The sequence below is a fragment of the Manacus vitellinus genome, unplaced genomic scaffold (genome assembly GCF_001715985.3).
Source record: "Manacus vitellinus isolate BGI_N305 unplaced genomic scaffold, ASM171598v3 scaffold_54_pilon, whole genome shotgun sequence".
NCBI lineage: Eukaryota > Metazoa > Chordata > Aves > Passeriformes > Pipridae > Manacus > Manacus vitellinus.
The window spans coordinates 586,207-606,862 of record NW_021940645.1 but is presented as its reverse complement, the minus strand read 5'-3'; the positions used below and the strand labels follow the sequence as shown (position 1 = coordinate 606,862).

Genomic DNA, 20,656 nt, shown 5'->3' with positions numbered 1-20,656 from the left:
GGGGGAGCTACAGTACTGAGCATCAGTGAAAAACTTGTTTCACACTGCTCAGCAGAGAGTTATTCTCAGTGGTGTCACACAACTGACCTTATGCCAGCAAAAACATAGTCTGCTCTACAGATACAGAACAGACTTTTCACAACTAATTTTCCCTTTCAGCTAGGACTAAAAACAGACATAGCAATGAACCACATCTTAAGTTGCTCCTATATTTTCAGCTTGGCTTGCTCTTAAAATTGCTGTATACTTAAGGGGTAGAGCTGGTCAAGACCTCTTTGGCAAAGCATTTTGAAAATGGAAAATGCCATTTTCAAACTACAACATCCACTGTCTCTGACAAAACTATTATGTGGAAAGACTCATTGTGTTCCAGGACAGAGAGAAAGACAATGGCACAGTCAATAATAACCACAGACTGATGGCTGTATAGCGTGTTCAACCTCTCACTTCAAGCCTCAAGCTTACAAAGCTTTGCTTAGTTCAGAACCACAATTTGCAACTCCTTTCTCCCACTCCCATCTGCTACCAAGTTATTAATGCCATCGAGTTATTCTGCAGCATGAATCTCTGAAATTTAGAAGTCTTCAAATTCATCTAAAAGTGGCTTGAGAACATTTTTCAAATCTTAAAATTTGAATGCATCAAGTAAATACTGAACATCTGTGCAGCCCTACAGATAAGACCAAAACCCAAATGTTCTCTGAAGACAGACATCTGAGGCTTTGAAGCTTCACCTGCATTCTACTCCTTAAATTATAAGTTCTTACAAATGGTCAGTACTAACATGTGTGCATGTAAAAGCCCCATCTATGTCTCTGTTGTTACTGCTTGTGAAGTTTAATGGCATTTCCTGGACAAATTCCTTATCTAAGGTCCAGATAAAATGGTCCAGTCTATAACCAAGGCCATAAATCAATAAAACCCAGGAGTACAATATGCACTTTTAATTCACCATTCTTTTTCATGTTCCAAATGACAATGTCAGGCTATATGCCTAAAGTCTTCCAAAAGGGCAAGAACCAGAATATACTGCTGTAGCTATACCTGTAAAGGTGATGGGCATACAACATGATTTCTGGAACCGTACAGCTCTGTGAGTATAATGTACTATTAGAAGAGAATATAACACGCCAACACAGTGACCTGGCCACTTTCGAGGCCCGTAGATCTCTGGGTAACAGTTCAGACTCAGTCTCAAAGCAAGAAACAAGGCTATGCACTAAACCCAGTAGTGGTTCAAAAACCTAGGCCATGTACTATATTTGTACTACTGTGTATATAAAAGAGTAGGAATGGACAGATGAAGACTTGATCCCATTTTGTTATTTAATCAATGCTATGAAGAATGCCGTGCACGATTAGGTTAATTTTCCACACCAGTCCCTCTGGTTTTGTCTCTCTTTGCTTCCTTCAATGCAGATGCTAGGGCTTTAAAGCATGTTGACATACTGTGTTAAATGAAACCAAGTGTTAATAATAAACAGACCTGAGTGAAAGGTGACCAGTGACTCGAGTAGCTTGACAATGAAAGCTCCAAGGACAGCATTTCTAGAAGAGTCCCTTTATACTTGAGCTTATAGCCTCAGATCAGCATTAAGGACATTTGTAATGACTAATTTCTCATAAATACAATTAGATTTTATACACACAAGCACATTTGAGTAAGTTGTTTCCAAAATGCTGGTTTTTAAGATCAATGGAAAAAACTCAAGTTTCTTATTCCCTGACTCTCACATCTAACTCGATAATCTTCACTCTCAAATTGATTTCTCCTTCACTTTCATTTATTTTTCTTTGTTAATATTTCTTATTTTTACCAAGCTATTGCCCAGCAACTTTCCACTTAAGAGTAGACATAACTGTACTAGGGAACTGTATTCAAACACAATAAAGCAAAAACTTAATGCCCAAATACAAAAATATACAAAGTGCAACAGCGCGAAAACATCCTTATCGGCATCTCACAGATGAATACTAAAGGCACAGTGGGATTAAAAAATTTGTCAGCCAAGTCCATAGCACAGGCAGGAATAGAAACTAAACACTGCAAGCATCAATCCAGTTCATTAATCATAAGATAATAGAAGCTGTAATGGTGATGTTGGCCAGTACGAGAGAGGCTGAAGCAACCTTCAAGGTTGAGACAGTGACTGCTGCTGACTCACTCTGCAGCAAGATACTCCTCTGACCAACTGAACTGAACCACAGCAGTGTTGCCACAAAAGCAAGCTACAGAACAAGTACGTGCTGATTAAACCTGCTCTAGGGTCCACCCACCAGTAACATGAGGCAATGCCTGAGGAAAACATCTTCAAGATGCAAGCAATTCGCTGAGGAACAGAACTTACATAACTACAAAAACAATTAGACCTTAGAGAGTTTCTGTATCAACAGATTTCAACACTCAAAATATAGATAGCTAAAGGTCATTATCCACACTTTACAGAAAGAGAAATGAAATAAAATCATAACATGATTCATCTGTTACACGCTGTATGAGCAGAATTTAGGCCTGCAGCTCCTCTAATTTCTAAAAAACAAGCTTTCCAAGAAGACTGCACAGTATAGTGTACCCAAAACTAAGCACCTACCCCAGAGAAGGAACAAAAGACATTTCACTGAACTTCCATTCTAACACACCCCCCCAACATTTGTATACACATACCTAGGTGTGTATATAAACACAAAATATACAAGCCCCTTTACGTATGCATTCAAAGAAGTCTAAAAAGACTCTGCTGGACTACAGAATAGAAGAATGCAAACAAACACCAGAGTTTAGATACATGACTCAGGGAAGAGAGAGCATGCCTACCTAGCATAGTTTTCCTTCATTCTATTAGAATGTTTCTCAATTCCTACATTTCTTTCTTCAGTGACAGGACAGATCTAGTTTCTGATGTCAAAACCCAAACAAACAAAGAGATCAGGGTTTGTTTTTACAACAGATTGAATCTGTGACTAGAGCTCAATTAACTAGGTATGTTTTACTAAGATTAATGGACATATTCTTCTACAAGTCTCAGCAAATGTTTGAGTAAGGTGGGAAAACAGATTAGCACAGAAACAGAATGAGATCTGATACCTTTTTTTCATACATACTTATTGGCAGGCTTGCTGCTGTTTTTCTTAGTTGTAAATACTAGATGAGTTATTAAAAGATGTTCATAGCCTTCAGAAAGAAATATTCTCATGTTATACAGCGGCAGCCTACAAATTCCTACCTCCTGCTATCAATAACTTTTTACAAAGGACTTCAGGATATTTGAACAAGACTTAACAGAACTTGTCCCTCACCCTCCTCTGGCATTACATGTGGTAGTGCAGCAGGTCAGACCACTGGATTCAAAGTTTATGCCTTGGGAGCTTCCTTGGTGTCCAAGGCAGGCAGAGTGCTCTGAGAAAAGCCTCAGCATAAACAGGGATCAGATCTGCTACAGCACCTGCATGCTCTAAAGGTTGTGGAGTACATCCCAGAGATGGGACTGAGACTAAGAGCAAAACAGACTTGGTTGGGAGGAAAAAAACCTGGCTTTACATGTTGCCATTTAAGAGAAAAACCTCATTTAAAACAACAAAAATAAACACTCCAAAAGATCTGTTAGGATTTGGAAACCAAGAAGGAATTTAGTAGGCAAGCAGTAAAGATGATGAGTAGCTACATATCCATCTAAAATTATTGTGTGTTTAGAATGGATGACAGAGCATGTCCCCAAATAGTGAGCAAGAGTGAATCTATTCCTTACACTACTCAGTACATGTGTGTTCCCAAATTCCTTTGCCATGCCCACCTACCTAGACTGTCGTGCCTACTTCCAAAAAGGCTTTTCGCACATTAATCACCATGGAAACCAGAGAAGGCTTCTGCTACATATTCAAGCAGAGTAATTAAATAAATAACGTTAATAATAAAAATAAAATTAATGAATGCCTGGAGACAACTAAGCAAATAGTAACCCACCCCAATTCAAGTAAAATGAGAAACAGATTGCAAAAGATTTATTTACGTGGGGGAAGGCTGCTAAAATGGCAGCCCGCAGTCGCTCCTGGGCACAGGTGCGAGTTTGTGGGGCGGCTGGATGCGCCCAGGGAGCGTTTCCACGGGAGATCAGATTATGGACACGCACCCCAGTGTGTGCGGGACACAACAGGGGCTGGTCCCGCGTCAGCCCCCGGTTTAGGACCAGCCCAGAACCGTGAGGTGACTGGCTCAGGCAACTTGGAAAGAGAAACAAGTCCGGCATAAAGAAGAACACAAACAATTATTGCGGGGAGGCGGCGGCGGCAGTCGCGCGGTGCTGCTGCCACGCGTGCGGGCGACTCGGCCCGCCGGGGCACGGGGAGCTCCGGGCGTCGTCGGCGACGGTGCGGGGGAGCGCTCGGTGAGGCGCGCGGTGCTCGGTGCGCAAAGCAACGGGCGGCCGGGCGCTTGGGAATGTTTTTATGGAGGGAAAAACAAAACAAGCAACAAACAACAAAAAACACAACAACGACCAAACGCGGCGGAGGAGGGGATGGAAAAAGCCGCCGGAACAAAAAGGGGCAGATGTTGAACAAAACCCGAGCCCCCCCGGCCCGGCCGCGTTTTGAACGGGCCCGCGCCCGCTCAGCCAACGGCGCGCGGAGCGGCGGGGCGCGTGACGTCACGCGGCGGCGGGGGCGCGCGGCCCGCGGGCAGAGCTGTCAGAGCCGCGGGCCGCGCCGGCCTGCCGCCCGGGTGTTGAGCGCGGCGCCGGGAGATGAGGGTAGGCGCCGGGGCACCCGTGCGGCACGCGGGGGTGGGGAGAGGCAGCCGGGGCGCTGCGCAAGGGGGGAGGGGACGGCCGGGTTCTGCTCGGAGCTGCCCCGCGGCGGAGCCAAGCTCGCGTCCCGCCGCCAGCGAGCGGCTCCCGGCGGCAGAGCTGCCGGGCTCGGGGAGGAGGCTGTGACCGCCCGGGGGGCGCAGGGGGCGGCGGTGCTGCGTGGGCGCCGCGCAGCGCCGCCGGGGGCGGGTTGGCTGAGCGCGAGGGAGCGCCCGGATGCTGCGCCGCCGCGTTCGCTGCCCCGCCGATCGCCTCGGCTGTGCCGGTGGAGGCCAGAGGTGCACGCGGGCACCGCAGCCCCGCCGAGAGAGCCAGCGCTCGGCTTCCCCCGCTGCCATGCCGCCGGGATCGGCGCACGCTGCGCCCGACGAGGGTCTTTAAAAAGAAAACTGATGCAACAACGAGCGCCTTAAAGGAGTTTAAAGGGCTTAGTGGCAAACCCGGGGTGCGTTTCCCGCTAAAGCGTCTTGTCGGTGGGTGCTTAGTTGGTTATGAGCTTTCCTTAAAAACCCTGTGCCACTTCAGGCTATGAGCCAGAAGTGCTCATCACAGCCAGACCATCCTGAGAAGCGCCTTTGGGCTGTACTGCTATGGACCTTAAAAGGGAAAAAAGCAAATTACTAGGGAGTTACATAGCACAGATAGCAAAGCTGGCAGCTTCAGCATATGCTCTAGTGGTTCCTCAGATTGTTATGTACTGCAGCATCTAGGCCTAACAGATAAAAATCTGTGGAATACTGAGTAATCTTAATGCTTGTTTGTGGAGAACTGTGACTTTTCATTTCTTTTGATATTACTTTAGATTCTGCATTTTTTGTTTTATCTACGTCCTAAACTTCTGAAACTGAACTCCATTCCTCAGGTAGTCTATTACACAGATGCTATATTTTAATTTACTGAGAATTACACTTCCCTTATATCTGTATTACATATGAACATGTAAAGTCATCTGGTAAAACCCACAAAACAGTTCTGCTTACCAGCTTGATATATAAGTGAATCTGTCACCTTGATGAACAAGTACTGTTAATATTGGTATTTTTTCCTTACAGTGCACCTAGCACTCATCTGAGCTTAAGAACAGAAAAATGTTCTATATCCCAGCTGTAAACAGGAACGATTTGGAGAATTTGAAGGGGAAAATGTGCCTTGCATTAAAAAATTGCTCAGGAGAAGACTTATGTGCAAGACAGGAGTGCGGTTAGAAACAGCTGTCAGTTTAAGGGTACTGGGAATGGCTTAATCCTTTTCATCTACATAAGTGCTTGTCAGAGTATCTCAGTATCACGTTTGTTTCATAGCTGGTGAGACAGCAGCTCAAGGGTTAACACTGCCTTTTCACTTGATCTTCTAAACAGTCTTAACTATTCCAGCAGCCAGGGGGAACTGTTTCGATGCTGAATAGATTTTCAACCTTTACATACAGTAACAGGATGTTTTGTTTAGCCTTCTGCATAGATTTAAGCTGTAGCCAGTTCAAAACAAATAAATAAAAAAAAACCCTAGAGTTTACTCAAAGATTGTGGTATAGTGATACAGTTTGTGGCCAAGGGGAGGGAGGTGGAAACCCCAAACCTTCATGTGGTTTTTGTGTTGTGACATCAGGTTTGTTTCCTAAGCAAAAATCTCCAAAGAGACTGTTTAAAATTAGAGTTGTATATTACAGTTTATGTCACAGGATTCAGGTCCACCCAGTTCATGGTTTCATGTACATGTTAAAAAAAAAAAAACAAACCTATTTTGTTTGGAAAGGATGTGTCCCCCCCCCTGTTTCCAGTGATATCTACGTGCAGAAGATGCACTTGTGTTGAGACCTGGACTACATCTAGCTACAGAAGTGGTGAAGGATTTATCATCACAAGTGAAGTGTTTTGGCCAAAGATCTGACTTCAAAAAGAGTAAAAAGAGGAACATTAAGGCACAGTGTTTGTTTGTTTGTTCAGTAAGGCACCACTTCAGTATCTTTGAAATTCATAAAGCATTTTGTATTTTCATCTCTGTATAGTTTTATGCATAAAGAAGCAGGGTAAAACTGGGGAGAAAGAAGAAATCAAGTACAGTGAGAAAAATTCTTACAGCTTGTGCATCTACAGCCTTCGAGATGTAGTTTAAAGTGCATTTCAAACACCAAAGCCAGCTTACAGATGTGTGATTGCTTGGATTCAGAACTCAGCTTGAACGCTGAGGCTGCCTTCAGTCAAATATGTAATTGTGTTTAATGTATGCCTCTGTAAAACCCACACATCAGACATCCTGAAAGAAAGCTTAACCCTCTCTCCTTCTTTTGCTGCTTCTGCAGGAAACTATGCCCCAGACACCAATATTTTCCAGCATGCTTGGTTCCAGTTGTAGTGGGCAAGTGCAGCCAGACATGGGAGAGAGATGTGTGGACCCTGTTTATCAGGATGGGAACCTTGTTTCTGGATCACTGGAGGCCTTGATAGAGCGCCTGGTGCCCACCATGGACTATTATCCAGATGTAAGTAGCCACTGAAAGTTTTTTTGTTTTCTTCCCATAGTTTTCCTGCATTACTATCTGGATTGGTCCTTTCTCATGAAATCTCCATCTGATTCAAGATTAAGATATAGGCTAAAGATGAATTTATTTTATTTGCAATATTCATTCACTAAAGATGTTGCTCAGTGGGGATACTCTCTGTTTTTAAATGAGAGCACTTGTTAGAAGGATAAAGCCCTGTTGAACTCAAATGGGTGCCTTAAGAACCAATTAAAAGCAGCATTAGCCACAGAATTTTCATCCTTCTAAGCTGCTTTAGGTCTAATGCAGCCAAGATTAACTACTAACCAGCTCCTACCTAGGGAAGCAGACCTGAAAACATCTCTGATATTTTTCCTTTAATTTTCTATGCATATCCTAGTTACGCCACCAAAATAGATTTTAATTAAAATACTCTCTTTCTCCAGACATTTTAATGGGCCAAAGCTATAATAATGTATGTTCTTGAGCCTGAAATTGATTTTGCAACTGGTTAAACATCCTCAGTGCAGTCCCCCAAAGTAAATACTACTTATAACTCTAGGGTATGCAGTAAGAATCTGACCCTAGGATATTATTAAAATATCACTTTATCACTTAAAATTACCCCTTGTACCCATTAACGAAAAGTACTACTTAAATGAGTAGCCAAAGATCAGAGAGGCTGTATAACATATATTCTATTTGAGCTCTGAAAAAGCAGCAGCTATGGCAGAAATATCCCAGCACTTTGTGCAAACTAACAGGGGGGCAGGAAACTGCAATCATTATTAACTTGTATGCCAAACAATGTTTATAGTAGTGGGCCGTGCTATACCTTGTGTTTCTCAGACTAATTTGTGTAAAACTTCTTATTGTGGTCTCATATCAATGGCAATAAAGTCCCACCAAGGTCCCACATATATATCACACATCTTCACAATCCCCATCCACAAAAAGGGGACTCCCCATATGAGAGTTCTGTGGGTAAATGCAGCAGAATTGCCATCAGTCATCAGTAGAGGATTAAAAAAAGCAAAACCAGGATGGTTTACTATTCCAGTTCAAAAGTAATCCTAAACCTTATATTTAAATATGGCTAACATACGATTGTGCTACCAGTACCAAATCTTTTATAAGACTCAGAGGGATCCCTTTTATAAGCAGAGGGATAACCATTGTTAGACATTAAATCTCCCCACCCCGAATACATATTGTAGAACAGAGATGCTGAAGAAGGTAGTGGGTAGAGCTGGTATGGTATAGCAGCAGAATAGCTTTAGGGTGCTGTAGTTAAGCCTTCCAAGGAGTCAGTTCCTTGTCTTTTATGTCATACTGGAATATGGTTACTTGCTACTTGGATTTCTGGACTGTAGCTTAAAGGTTTTTTTTAAGTAGCTGCTAATGCACATCCCTTATTGTAACTTGTAACATAAGATCTATTTATAACACAGCTACTCTGAAAATGGTTCCATAAACTGAGCATTACTTAAGGGGTCTACAACTTATTTTGGAATGCTGCTGGTTTCCATGGTGCTATCCCTTCATCCCCCGCACAAGGGAGCATTCCCATTACCAAGCAGTCGTGGACCCCACCCTGTAGGCTGACAGCTGAAAATCCAACAGAAGCAAAGAGAACTCCAAGGAAAGAGAGATGGAAAACAGCATTAAACCAAATTCATCTCCTCTACAGCACAACACATACCTTTAGTTAAGTCATATCACCCAATTTAGGATTAATTATAAAATGAGTAGATAAATAACGTACAAACAACATAAAGAAGGAGCTGTATTTGAGTCATCTTCAAACCCAAGTTTTCTATTTCAGTTCAGTTACATGTTTATACTTCATTTCACGCTCATTTCTATTTTTAGGGAAGTTGCCACAGAGGGTTGGTGATAGCCATGTAGGCTGATATCCTGTCAGAAGAGTAGCCAATCCTGTACATTCAAGAGAAAAGTATAAACGTCTCAGTCTCTGACTGCTCATGCAAAGAAAGGCAGCAAGATATTACCAATTAATTCGCACCAAGAGAAGCTATTGGTAACATTAGCAGAGGTTACCTTAGTTTCAGTGTGGCAGATCTGTAAGTTATCAGTACTCATTCAGATTTTTGATTAGTACATCTGAGCACAGTGCTCAGAAGGCATTCCTTCGTGTGTGCACATTAAGCTGATGATCACAGTAACCTTCTAGACAGAAAAAAAAAGGGAGCGGGGGAGAAAGCAAACACAAAGTGTCTTTATGTGCTGGTTACAGAGGCAAAACAAAAATGTATTTGCCATGTTGGCAGAGCACGAGACAGGCAAGGGAGGACAGGAAAGATAAGCGCCTACATTTGTGTACTGCTCTTCTGAGTCTTGTTTGTGTACAGGGACTTGTTCAGCACATAGAAAAATGTATACTCATGAGACAGAGGAGTTCGGAAGGTTAGGAATGGAATGTACCAGTCTGCAACCCTTGTGCCCAAGCAAGAAAATGTTTCAAGAAAATATTTCACAAACAAGAAGTTTGAGAATGAGCAGTGAGTGCACAAAGAAAAATTTTATTTTTTTTTTCCCCTCCTCGAAAAGTCATCAGTGCATTCTTGGGTCGGAGAGTAACAATTCCTTCTTTAGTCTTGTGTGCTCGTGCTCTGTCTTTTTTTTTTTTTAATATAATTCAGCTCATCTCTTAGCAACAACTTTAGGCACTAAAGGAATCTGGCTTCTTATTCTCTTGTAAAGCACAAGACCCTTTTGTGTTAACTTACGTTGTTCCAAGTGCAGAAAGGATTTTTTTTTTTCGGCTCTCCTCCCAAATACCTGTCACTTTTGTAGGATAAATTGAGCTTAACTTTCAACCTTACAGCTTATGGAAGCTTTTTTTAATCATTCTTTATCAAACCAGATAGCTTCATAGCTAAGTTTCCTTCCCTAAACCATCATCTTCGTGATTAGAGGGCTGCCTATGACACATTGCAGGTTTTTAGTTAAGACATTTAGCCTATATGTGTATGGTAGTGTAGGTGCAACAAATCACATAAATCCTTGATCTAGATAAGGTATATGACATTAATATGAAATATTACTATCCAAACCAACTGTGTTCCTAACCCCTGAGACCTCCCACTAAGCTGAAATGCATGGGTTAGCTCACCCTGAAATTTCTTTATTGGATAAGGAGTGGGTATTAGCAGAGAAGCAAGGAGTTGGGGATCAGTACTGCTGTCAGACCTATCGTTTTTAATTTGGTTCTTAATTGCAGTTAGTCCTTGTCTGTGCCAGCATAAGTAATACAAGTATTAAAAAACCCCTTCAATTAGATACTGGTATAGTGTAAACCTGCATATCTTGCTTCACCCTAACGGGACAATTTTGTTTTCCAAAGTACTGAACCTAGTTCCAGTTAAGTGACTTAAAAAACTGAATAAAAATACAGCAGATGGATTCCAGAACAAATAATTTGTTTCTAAACCCAAAAAGTCCAGTGCTGTATGGAAAAGCATTGCATGGGTCCAGTACAGCTATTCCTGATTACAGAGAGACATCAGCAAGCTTAAAATGGAAAGTAAGCACTTGTGTGGCCTGTATCTTCCTGCATCTTGCCAGTTCAACACTTCTATGAACATCAGATAAAACATTATCAAAGAAACCAAATAAAAGCACAGGTCATCTGTGTCACACTTTTCTTGCAGTATAACAATAGGTAAATGATACTGTTGAGTGGGCCTTCCTCAGAGTCACTCTGGATAAAGTGTCACACACTACACAAACTTTCACCAAGGAGACCAACTCTAGAATTAGCATGAGAAGCAAAATTACATCTTTCCTTAAAGAACATGTTCCAGCTTATCAGAGCACAGGTCATTACCAGGGCAGTGTGGCTTAAATTGTGGTTCCCTGCTACTTACACGTACAGGCAACTTTGAGACAGGCCTCTAAATGCCCCAAACAAGAATGTGGGGAAAGGATGAAAGTGTCAAAGATTTTTTTTTTTGTTTGTTTCTTTTTTCCCCCTCATCTCACAAATTCAAAATTGTAGTAGAAGTGAGGGCTGCTTCAGGTTTTCAGTACAAAAGTTTTCACGTAACCCAGTGACAGCTGACACACCCCACCAGCTGAATTCCTGTCCCAGATAGACCAGACTCACAGTCTTAAGTTCAGGGACACCAACGATAGCAATGGATACATGAGCTAGCTACAAAAAATAACAGAGGATAACTAGGCATAGTTTAACAAACACACTCTCCCCCCTCCCAAATCTCACGACCCAATCTTTCCCTTGCTTTCATTCTGAATAAGGAGTGTATCAGTTTAAGAATCATTCTCATACACGTAAGAATAAAAGACCTGATGTGTTGTCCCGTATCACAACCAAGTCCCTTTTTGTGAATCAGGTTAGCTTTTCAGCCTAATTTTAGTGCCCATAACTCACCACATACAGTACCACAGATGATAAAATTCTTCAAAACCAGCACAATGTCATTAACTGTTTCCAGATGCAGGTTCAAGAGCTACATTGAATTGCTTTTTAGAATTGATGAACTTCAAGGTTGTTTCACTGTAAATGTAAAAATAAACTCTGAAATTCTGGAGAGACATAAAATACCAAACAGAAGCCTAATTTCTTAGATTTCCTAAGGTACACTTGTGTGGGATGTTTGCAGCCATGTCATCAAGAGGGGAGGCTGTGCTACCACTGTCCTGTCACTGCCCTGGCCACCTGCTCAAAGTCAGCAAGAGCCTGATTGTTAGATGGCCCCAGCAGTCCATCTTCTGTAGGCATCAGTGGAAGCAATCAAGAGCCTGACCCAAGCTATCCATCCAGTTAACCCTTCTCCTCCTCTCTTCCTCTCTTCATAAACAACAGACAAGGCAAAGACTACAGATTAACTCTGGTTTTGATTGTACAGAATTAATGCTATTTCTAGTTTAATACATGAACCCCATCACTGATAAGATGTTCAAATCAGAATGAGCATTTTAAATGCCTCTGCTGTATCACACTCCACTCTGTTCTTTCATTAGCTTCCTCCAGAAGCTCAGGATAAAGTTATATGTTTAGATATATGCTTAATCTATTATACCTTTTCTCTCACTCTGAGAACACTGTTAATTTATATTGTTTTTAAAAAAAAAAATCCTTTTTCCCCTTCTGATATTTGGAGGTTTTTAGTGCTAAATTTGTACTATAGGGTACACTGAGTACTAGAAAAAACATTTTTTCATTAACAGCACACTTTGGTTGTGATTAGAGAGATAAACCCTATAACCTCTTTAGAGTTGTAAAGATACCACTCTTGTTTAACTACAAGTGTGTTTTGAAGACTGCAAGCGGACAAATTTGGTAGCTGATAGTAGATATACCATATTTTAGACAACTGGTCCAAAGTTTTTAGCTGTCTCAATTTACTTGCCCAGTCCAAGGTCATATATGTGCACAGTGACTATTTAAATGCACTTGGCTGTGGCCAAATTACATTTCTAAAAATACGGTCAAAGTAACAGTACATGTTCCAAATATAACAAAGGTTAATTGAAATACATTGTCAAGGAGATCCCCTGTAATTTCCCAACTCCACATTTTGTTAAAAAAGCCTAAAGGAAAAATGTAAGTACTTATGAGATGCTACTGTCATTAGTCAGGAAATTACATTCAAATGCAGAAACCCAGTTTCAAACAGTGGAGCAAGACTAGGACAGAAAAATATCCTCACTTCAATTAAACTATCCAAGGTATGATACAATGAATAGTATGTCCAGAGTATGATACAGTGATAATACAACACATTACAGCTTTTAAAATACAAATGGAGCAGCTATTTCTCATGAGAAATAATCACTTTTGGTATTTATTAGCAGTGTTCATACTCAAAAGACTCTGAAACAAGCCCCAAGTAAGTAAAGTCAAGCTTAAAACTAAATTATTGTCATAAGGCCACAAACTAAGCTAAAACTTGTATCAGTGATTGTGGGAAAAAAGAACAAAAATCCCCATACATGAAGAAATTACAGCTGTGGTTTGGAATACACATGAAGCAGTTTTCTGCAGCTCAGTGAAAAACAGTAACTCTTAAAGAAACAAAGCAGCATAAATAGTGGTGTTCAAGAGGCATAACACCCTACATTAGCTGTAGTTCATTTGTGTCTCTAGTAAGCAATGACTAATGAGGCATATTAAGTCTGGCATTTTAAAGGGAAATAATTTGGTAATCAGAAAACCCCAGAGTTAACAGCCTTGAAGCTGATAGCATTTCCTTTTAACCATTTCTCTCGAGACAGGAAAAGTTATGAAAATTTTAAAGGAAGGGAAGTTACATTTGTAGTTTATAGAATAGTTTTTCCAAGGAAGACAGATTAGTTTTGCTAAAGTTTTTCAATTTGTTTTGTTGATTTTGGGTTTTTTCTCTCTCCTTCCACAGAGAACTTACATCTTCACTTTCCTGTTGAGCTCTCGAGTCTTCATTCACCCACACGAGCTCCTGGCTAAAGTGGGACAGATCTGCATTAAACAGAAGCAGCAGCTGGAAACGGGGACTGAGGCAGAAAAGGTAAATGGACCATAATGTCCTTCAGTTAGCTCCTGTCATTTATTTTCCACTCCCTCCTTCCCATAGTAAAGCTAAATAGACCGATAAAGAATAAAATGAAATTGTAACTGGCATTTGTTCCTGGATGCACTGTTATTTGGGTCTTTTTCCTTGAAGTACCTTTACTTCACTTGCTAGCCACAAGCATAGGTTATGTACAACCTTACCAGTCAGATGCAATGTCTACAAACACGACTTTACTCGGGAGCTACAGGTCAGTGCAGCAATGTGTATCTGCCATGAAACCTGCCCAGAAAGTTGGTTTGCACTTTTGAGCTTTCACCAGCTTAGGTTTTTCTTGAGTCCCATTTCCCTTTCTTCAAGTCACCCTCGCCATCGTAATCAAGTGCTCAGCTGTAGGTTGGGGTATTTTAAGTTGGTGTAACAGTAAATCAGAAAGTTACCTCTCACAAAAACTAAGAGATGCACTATTTAAAAGGGTAACCTGTGCTGACATGTTTTACTACTATCGATTAAACCAAACTGGCACTTAAATCCATATAAGTATCACCACTTGCAAAGTGTGTATTGGAGGACTTTTTGACTGAATTGAAAAGTCAAGTCAAGTCTTTTACAGAAAAGTCCAAGCAGGGAAGCAAATGAGAGTAACAAACCCAGGATGGGATCAGCAAGTATTTAAATACCTAAATTGTTCAAATCCTTGATATGTTTTGCATCCATTCTTTGATGAGAAGTTACAAGCTCACATACCTAATCTTCAGCATATCGATAGTTCCATTTTGTTTTCTCCTTGGTGTATTAGCAGTCTGAGTGAGGAGTACAAAAGTAGACTCTGTGATTTGTCAATAAAGAGTTTTTGACAGCAATACTGACCCAAGGACTTCTTTCTCCTGGTGTGCAGCTTCTTATTATGTCATAAAATTACTCCACAGGACAAACTGACCATGGTGCAAAATACCTTTCATCCAGGTCAGTCCCCTCATCTACTCTCCAAATAGCTATTTAACTTGTCATGTAGGTGCTGGGGAAAAGAAGGGTTCAGGGAAAGAAGATGCAAGAAGCACTGCCTCCAGTTCTGTACACAGAGGTGATAACTGTTCCCACTGCCAAACTTAACTCATGACTGAGCAACCTCAAACTCTGCTCTGTAAATTGTGATGGTTCCTCAGCAACATGTAACTAAACAACAGGAGTAGGAACCTCTAAAAGATGCTGAGACCATCTGAAATATGGAATGAGTAAATCAGAGCTTTAGACATATATAAAGACAACTGTGAGTAGAAAGTGTCAAAATACATTTGTGAAGTAGTTGGATTTAAAGTTAATGGGATATAAGATGACACTTTTGTGAATGACAATGCACTTAGGAGATTTTCAAATGAAAGCAGTCTCTGGGGACTAAATCACCTGGTTGTTTAAAGATACAATACTAATTGTAAAGTATTATTAGTCTGGCTTCTTAGCAGATGTGCTGAAAAATCATGGCTTCCTAATAGAAATTAAATAGCATTACATCCTAACAACAGGATGTAAAATAGAGCAGCTCATACTCCAAACACCCACACTGTTACACCTTCTGCTGACAATTTGGAAACGGGCCTACAGGAAAACCAACAAGCAGCAGGATGACAATAAAACATTTTAGGGAGGCAGCTTTAATTTACATGTTTTTCTGGTTGCTCTTTCTACTATGCCCTTGATCCCTTTCTACTCCCTTAACATAAGCTGTAATTTTTTCCTGTCTTCTAAACACAAACTTCTTCGAAAACACTACATAAACTTCTGACATCCCTTTCATATTACTACTTTACTGCCCTCTACTGCAAGCACCTGTATGTTTTACAAAATAGTTTGGCCACTGGCATTTGCAAACATTTGTTTTTCTGTCTGGCAACAAATAAAAGCTCATTTCACATGCAGCATAGAAACTCTTGACTCAAGATACTGCTAAGTATTCACAGTCATAATCCATTAAGGCATCATCAGTTACCAGAACCTTCTAATTAAGTGGGTGCATAGCAGGAAATAGCTGACAAAAGCAGTTAAAGCATCTCTGATCATTTCTGATAGAGTATGCTTAGGCAAATCTGTTAAGACAAGAAGCTGGCCAGCTTGTTGCCTGAATAGTGTGTGAGCTGCAAAAGTGGCAAGAAACCAGATTCTGAGGTTACACACCACAATACTTATCTTTTTGTTGTTTTTGACATTACTGGCTAGCCAAAGAGTCATACAGAAATACAGCCCAGAGAAAAGTGGATTAAAAAGAAAAACAATCTGCGATGTCTTGGAGCCTGCTTAGAGTCCTTTTGACTACTCATAAATAAAGGGAGAATTTCACAGTTCAAGACATCAATTATAATAAAGAAGTCAGTAGTTAAGCTTGACCATAAAGGAAAAAAAATTAACTCTCCCTAAGTGCATTAGAGATTGTAAAGATTCAACAAGGTTGTCACAGAAGAAAGCACTAGTATAGTATTACTGAATGGAAAAAAGCTGCAAAAACGGTTGTGCATTATTTCTGCAGCTTGAGGATATTTTGTAACTAAAGAAGTAAGAAATAAAAAGTGAAAGTAGAAATTAGTTTCTATTAAGTTTGTCTTGCCTGTCTTGGAATACTTAAGTCCCTTTAAAAATTATAATTTCCCCTGGGTTTTGTTGCCAGTAAGTGCTCCTTTTTAAAACCAAAAATAAAAGAAACACTCATAACCAGGTCATTGTCATTAAACCTTTCCTGCCATTGCCCTCCTTTCTAATTAGGAGTTGTTTCTCAGTCCTGTCTTGTCTCATGCATAACAGGGTCAACCCACAGTACTTAGATTAATAAAAGTATTTTTCTCTTCAAAGAAATGTTTATGGGAGAATTATTCCCATGGACTCCAGAGAACTCCATCAGGCCTCACAAAGGGAGTCTTATGTCTGGAGTAAGGCTACAGGAAAAGTAGGTTGGTAGTTTTATCTCAGCCATGACAGAAAGGAAACTGTGTGCTGGTACCCACAGACCTGCCTGATTTCCATCTGGTACCCACAGACCTGTGTGATTTCCATCTAGGTTATCACATGCATCAAGCCTGTCACGTTGCTTTGGGTTTCATCAGAGTGCACATGAAACAGAAATCCCGTGTTCTGCTGCACCTGTGTCTCTTAGTGTTGCTCTCAGAAGGTGTACCTTATTTTCATGAGCATTAAAAGCATCTGATAAAACATTAAGCTTTTTTAGACCTGAAGAGCAATATGGTTTGCAGTTTGTCTTGCAACAGATGCTTGGCTTTCTGTCATAAAGGAGGCAAACCAAAATAACTCACGAGTGGATCCAAGAGATGGGAAGTCAGTGTTCCTAAGGCACTGTGTTTTAAGCTGTGCAGGGAGTATAAGTTGAGATAATTTGCCCTTAAATACACCAGCATTAAAAAAGCATCAGCTATGACTGATGTGGTCTCTTCAGCTGCCGGGGTCAGTCCAGATAACCCATAAATTCTTTATGAACTAAGTATTAACATAGAGATGCTTACCATGGACTAAGGTAGGATTTTGGAACCTTTCTGCCCCCACCCCTCCTTTTTCAGTTTCAAAAATTAAAAAGAAAGGATAGTCAGGATGATTAATACTAAAAAACAGTTCTGTAGCAGCTTTTGGTAAACAAAAGTGGAGTAGTCATGGCCTGTTAACTTTAATTGAATGGAAGTGCACTGGCTGCCTAATTAATTGTCTATCACCACCTAGAGATTATTCTTTTATTAATGTCAGGCTCCATGCATTTCATAGCAAATAAGTATAGATTGTCTTTTCCCCAAGGCAGATGACAATGGGAGCTTGGAGGACAGACAGCTATAATCTGGAACTCTGTCCCATGCTGTTGAGAAATACCTTGAAGCTGGGCTCCACAGGAGAGGCACTGACAGACACTGTTTTGCAGGAATGCCCACTGCTGGCAAAGATAATAGTCATTTTTTCTTTTTGCCCTCCCTGCCTATCCATTCTGTGCTACTCTCACTAGCAGCATCAATTAAATGCTGTCAGTAAAACCAGCTAGGAAAAGCAGTTTGGAAGTCTTTAAAAAAAGCAAACACAAACAAACAAGGAAATTCCCTCTAGACTTACAAGGAGCCCTGGGTTATTGTCAGATTGAGGATTCAAGGGTGCATGGTTTAACTTCAAAGTTCTTATCAGTCATTGCTAATATTCTCCTTGACATATAATGCTGAGATGTTAAAAACAAAACAAAACAAAAAAACCAACAAAACTTAGTTTAGTTGACTTTTGGTTTTGATTAAATAAACTGGGACGTACTATGATCAGATGATGTTTTGGCTGGCATTCCTACCAGTATTTGGAAGACATTCTCTATTTGTCTTAAAAGAAAACACACCAGTTTCCTGTACTGACACTCACATGCTCAGTCACCTTCTGCCACCCCCAAGAGGCTGCTGGGCAGCACAATGAGGAAAGTGTTGTACATGGGGAAAAGGAACTGCTGTCTAGTGGGACTTCTGGCTTACACAAGTAGAGAGGTAAACACAAACCTTCCTTGTTGTCCCCAGTGCTTCACAGGCTGGGTGAGAGGATAAATATAACCTAAATTAAGTTTTGATGCTTCTTGTCCATTAAAAGTGTTCTTAGCATTCACACTCCCAGTTTTACAAGAGTTCTCCCTTCCATTTACTGATGGTGCTCTCCATTGCTACAGCAGTGGAGTAATTGGCATCCAATTCACGTCTAGCTGAAGAAAAGCCTTAGAAGATTCACAGGTAACAAAAAAACCTGAAAAACATAGCTCTCCCTTTCTGTGGTTGATAGCTTTTTGAGCAAAAGCCAATACTTTTTATTTTCTAAGTCTATTTTGATTTAGATATCATGGAGAGAACACACACGTCTTTCCCGTTGTTCATTTATTTAATATACAGCTCAGTCTGGACAGTCTGATAAATTCTGGAGAACAGAAATGTCTTTGTGAACGTTTCTCATGGAAGACAGTCAGTAGAGTGCTGTAGTTTGTATGAATTTGAATTCAAACACTAAGGTACTGCTGCCTCAGGTGGCCTAAATCAGCTTAAGTCCCACAGACTGCAGTTAAATAAGTCGCTTGAACTATTCTGTCATCTTCCTGGCTTTATACAACTAACCTTGAAATATCTTCAGATATTTTGGTAAGAGACATTACCAAGCTATAATAAAAGGAGGCTAAATGATACTATTTAGGAATCTAGCTCACAGTTAAATATGTTCTTTTTTTGTTCCCTTCACCTACTAATACTGCAAAGTATTTCCAAGGGTGTCTCTAGATTTCTGTGAACCTTCATCAGCTAATTCAGTCTCCATTCAGAAAGGTCTGTGGTCAGTAATCACCTCATTGTTTCTTTCTAGGCAAAACTAAAATCCTTTGCTGCCAAAATCATTCAGCTGCTGAAGGAATGGACTGAAACTTTCCCCTATGATTTCCAAGATGAAAAATCCATGAAAGAATTGAAGGAGATTGCTCACAGGATCACACAATGTGATGAGGTAGGGGTGGGTGAGGAAAAAAAGTTAAGTTTAAAGCAGTATTTGCCAACTGTTATATGTGGTTTGTCATATTATACACAATACTGCAGGCAGTATTTTCTAAATGAACTAAAGCAGCATTTGCTAAGCTGTCAGTGTAACTACCAGGACATGGGCTGACTGATGGACTTAATAGTCCATTAGCAGAAACTGTCTATGTCTAATCACCAAGTGTAAGAAGAAGAGACAAAATAGTCATGACAATATGAAAAGTGACTGTGGTGCAGAAGGAGAAAGAACAGTAACTATAATGGCTCAATATAGCCAACTTTAATAATGAATTATGTACCTTCCTTTGTACATTGTTATTGCTCTGTATGTCTAAGTTTTGCAGGACATGTGAACTAGTTGTATCAAGTGTACTCTTGACCAGAGTGAAGATTATTATTTAATAGCTCATTCCCAGCTTCTAACAATAATAAGCAGCTGTTTTATTGCTGTGTTTCAGGTGACATGCACAGTATTTCTATAAACAAGGTTATATTTGAGCTCTGCTAGATACTCAAATCACCAGTCTTAACAGCTTTGAGTTTTTAGCCTGTGAAGAAAACTAGGCCTCACAAAAGACTTTTAAAGAGAATTTGAATAAAACAAGGACTGTTAGTTATCGGGAGGGGGTGGGGAGTGTTTCTTGGGGTTTTTTTGTTTGTTTTGGGTTTTTCCAACACTCACAAAGCCTACACTTTTTGCTTATTGAGAAAGTCACCGTAACTACCATGAGAAGGAAAAAAATAATCGAGAACTGCAGGAGAATTAATTGTAAAATGCCTGTATGAATAGGAAGGCTTACTTACACAGAAGTAGAAGCTTCTCATTGTTTTTAAACCCACAACCTTAAGATATTTTTGAGAACAATTAGCAGGAAATGGGAAGACAGTTGTATTATGTGTTCTTGTTGATTCAAGTACAGAAAAAATGAAGAACAACAGGTTTGACAGCTCTGCATGAATCAAGGATAGGACAATACAACTAGGTGTCATCAAGTTATCAAAAGCAAGTATGTCACCTCTGTTGCATCAGCAAAGCTGTTGACGTGGATGCTACTATGAAAATGTCAGTGCCTTAGTAGGAGGAGAACAGGAAATAGGATTATAATATTCCTTCTATTCCCTTTGTAGACAAAGACAAAGAGGTTGGCAGAGACAGTAATGTAAAAGGGGACTTGGCAGAGGTTTTATTTAGTGTCTATATCTTAGTAGTTAATTTGTCTGTTACTTTGAACTAGAAAGAAGTCGTGCCCTTTCTTTCTCTTCCCTTTCCCTCCCACTCTGTTGTGTATGAATAATTGGCATTTGAGAAAAACACAT

The 20,656-nt window shown here is 40.3% G+C and overlaps 1 protein-coding gene across 2 annotated transcripts in view; it reads left to right on the top strand.

Moving 5' to 3' along the window:
• RASGEF1A (RasGEF domain family member 1A) overlaps nucleotides 1–20,656 on the top strand; it is a 158,050-nt gene that overhangs the window by 127,978 nt on the left and 9,416 nt on the right. For both annotated transcript variants that reach the window (XM_018081602.2, XM_018081601.2), the window contains 3 exons: nucleotides 7,102–7,281; nucleotides 13,683–13,811; nucleotides 19,173–19,310. In XM_018081602.2, the coding sequence (XP_017937091.1) occupies nucleotides 7,108–7,281; nucleotides 13,683–13,811; nucleotides 19,173–19,310 (441 nt within the window). In that variant the 5' untranslated portion in view covers nucleotides 7,102–7,107. The remainder of the gene's footprint in view (nucleotides 1–7,101; nucleotides 7,282–13,682; nucleotides 13,812–19,172; nucleotides 19,311–20,656) is intronic.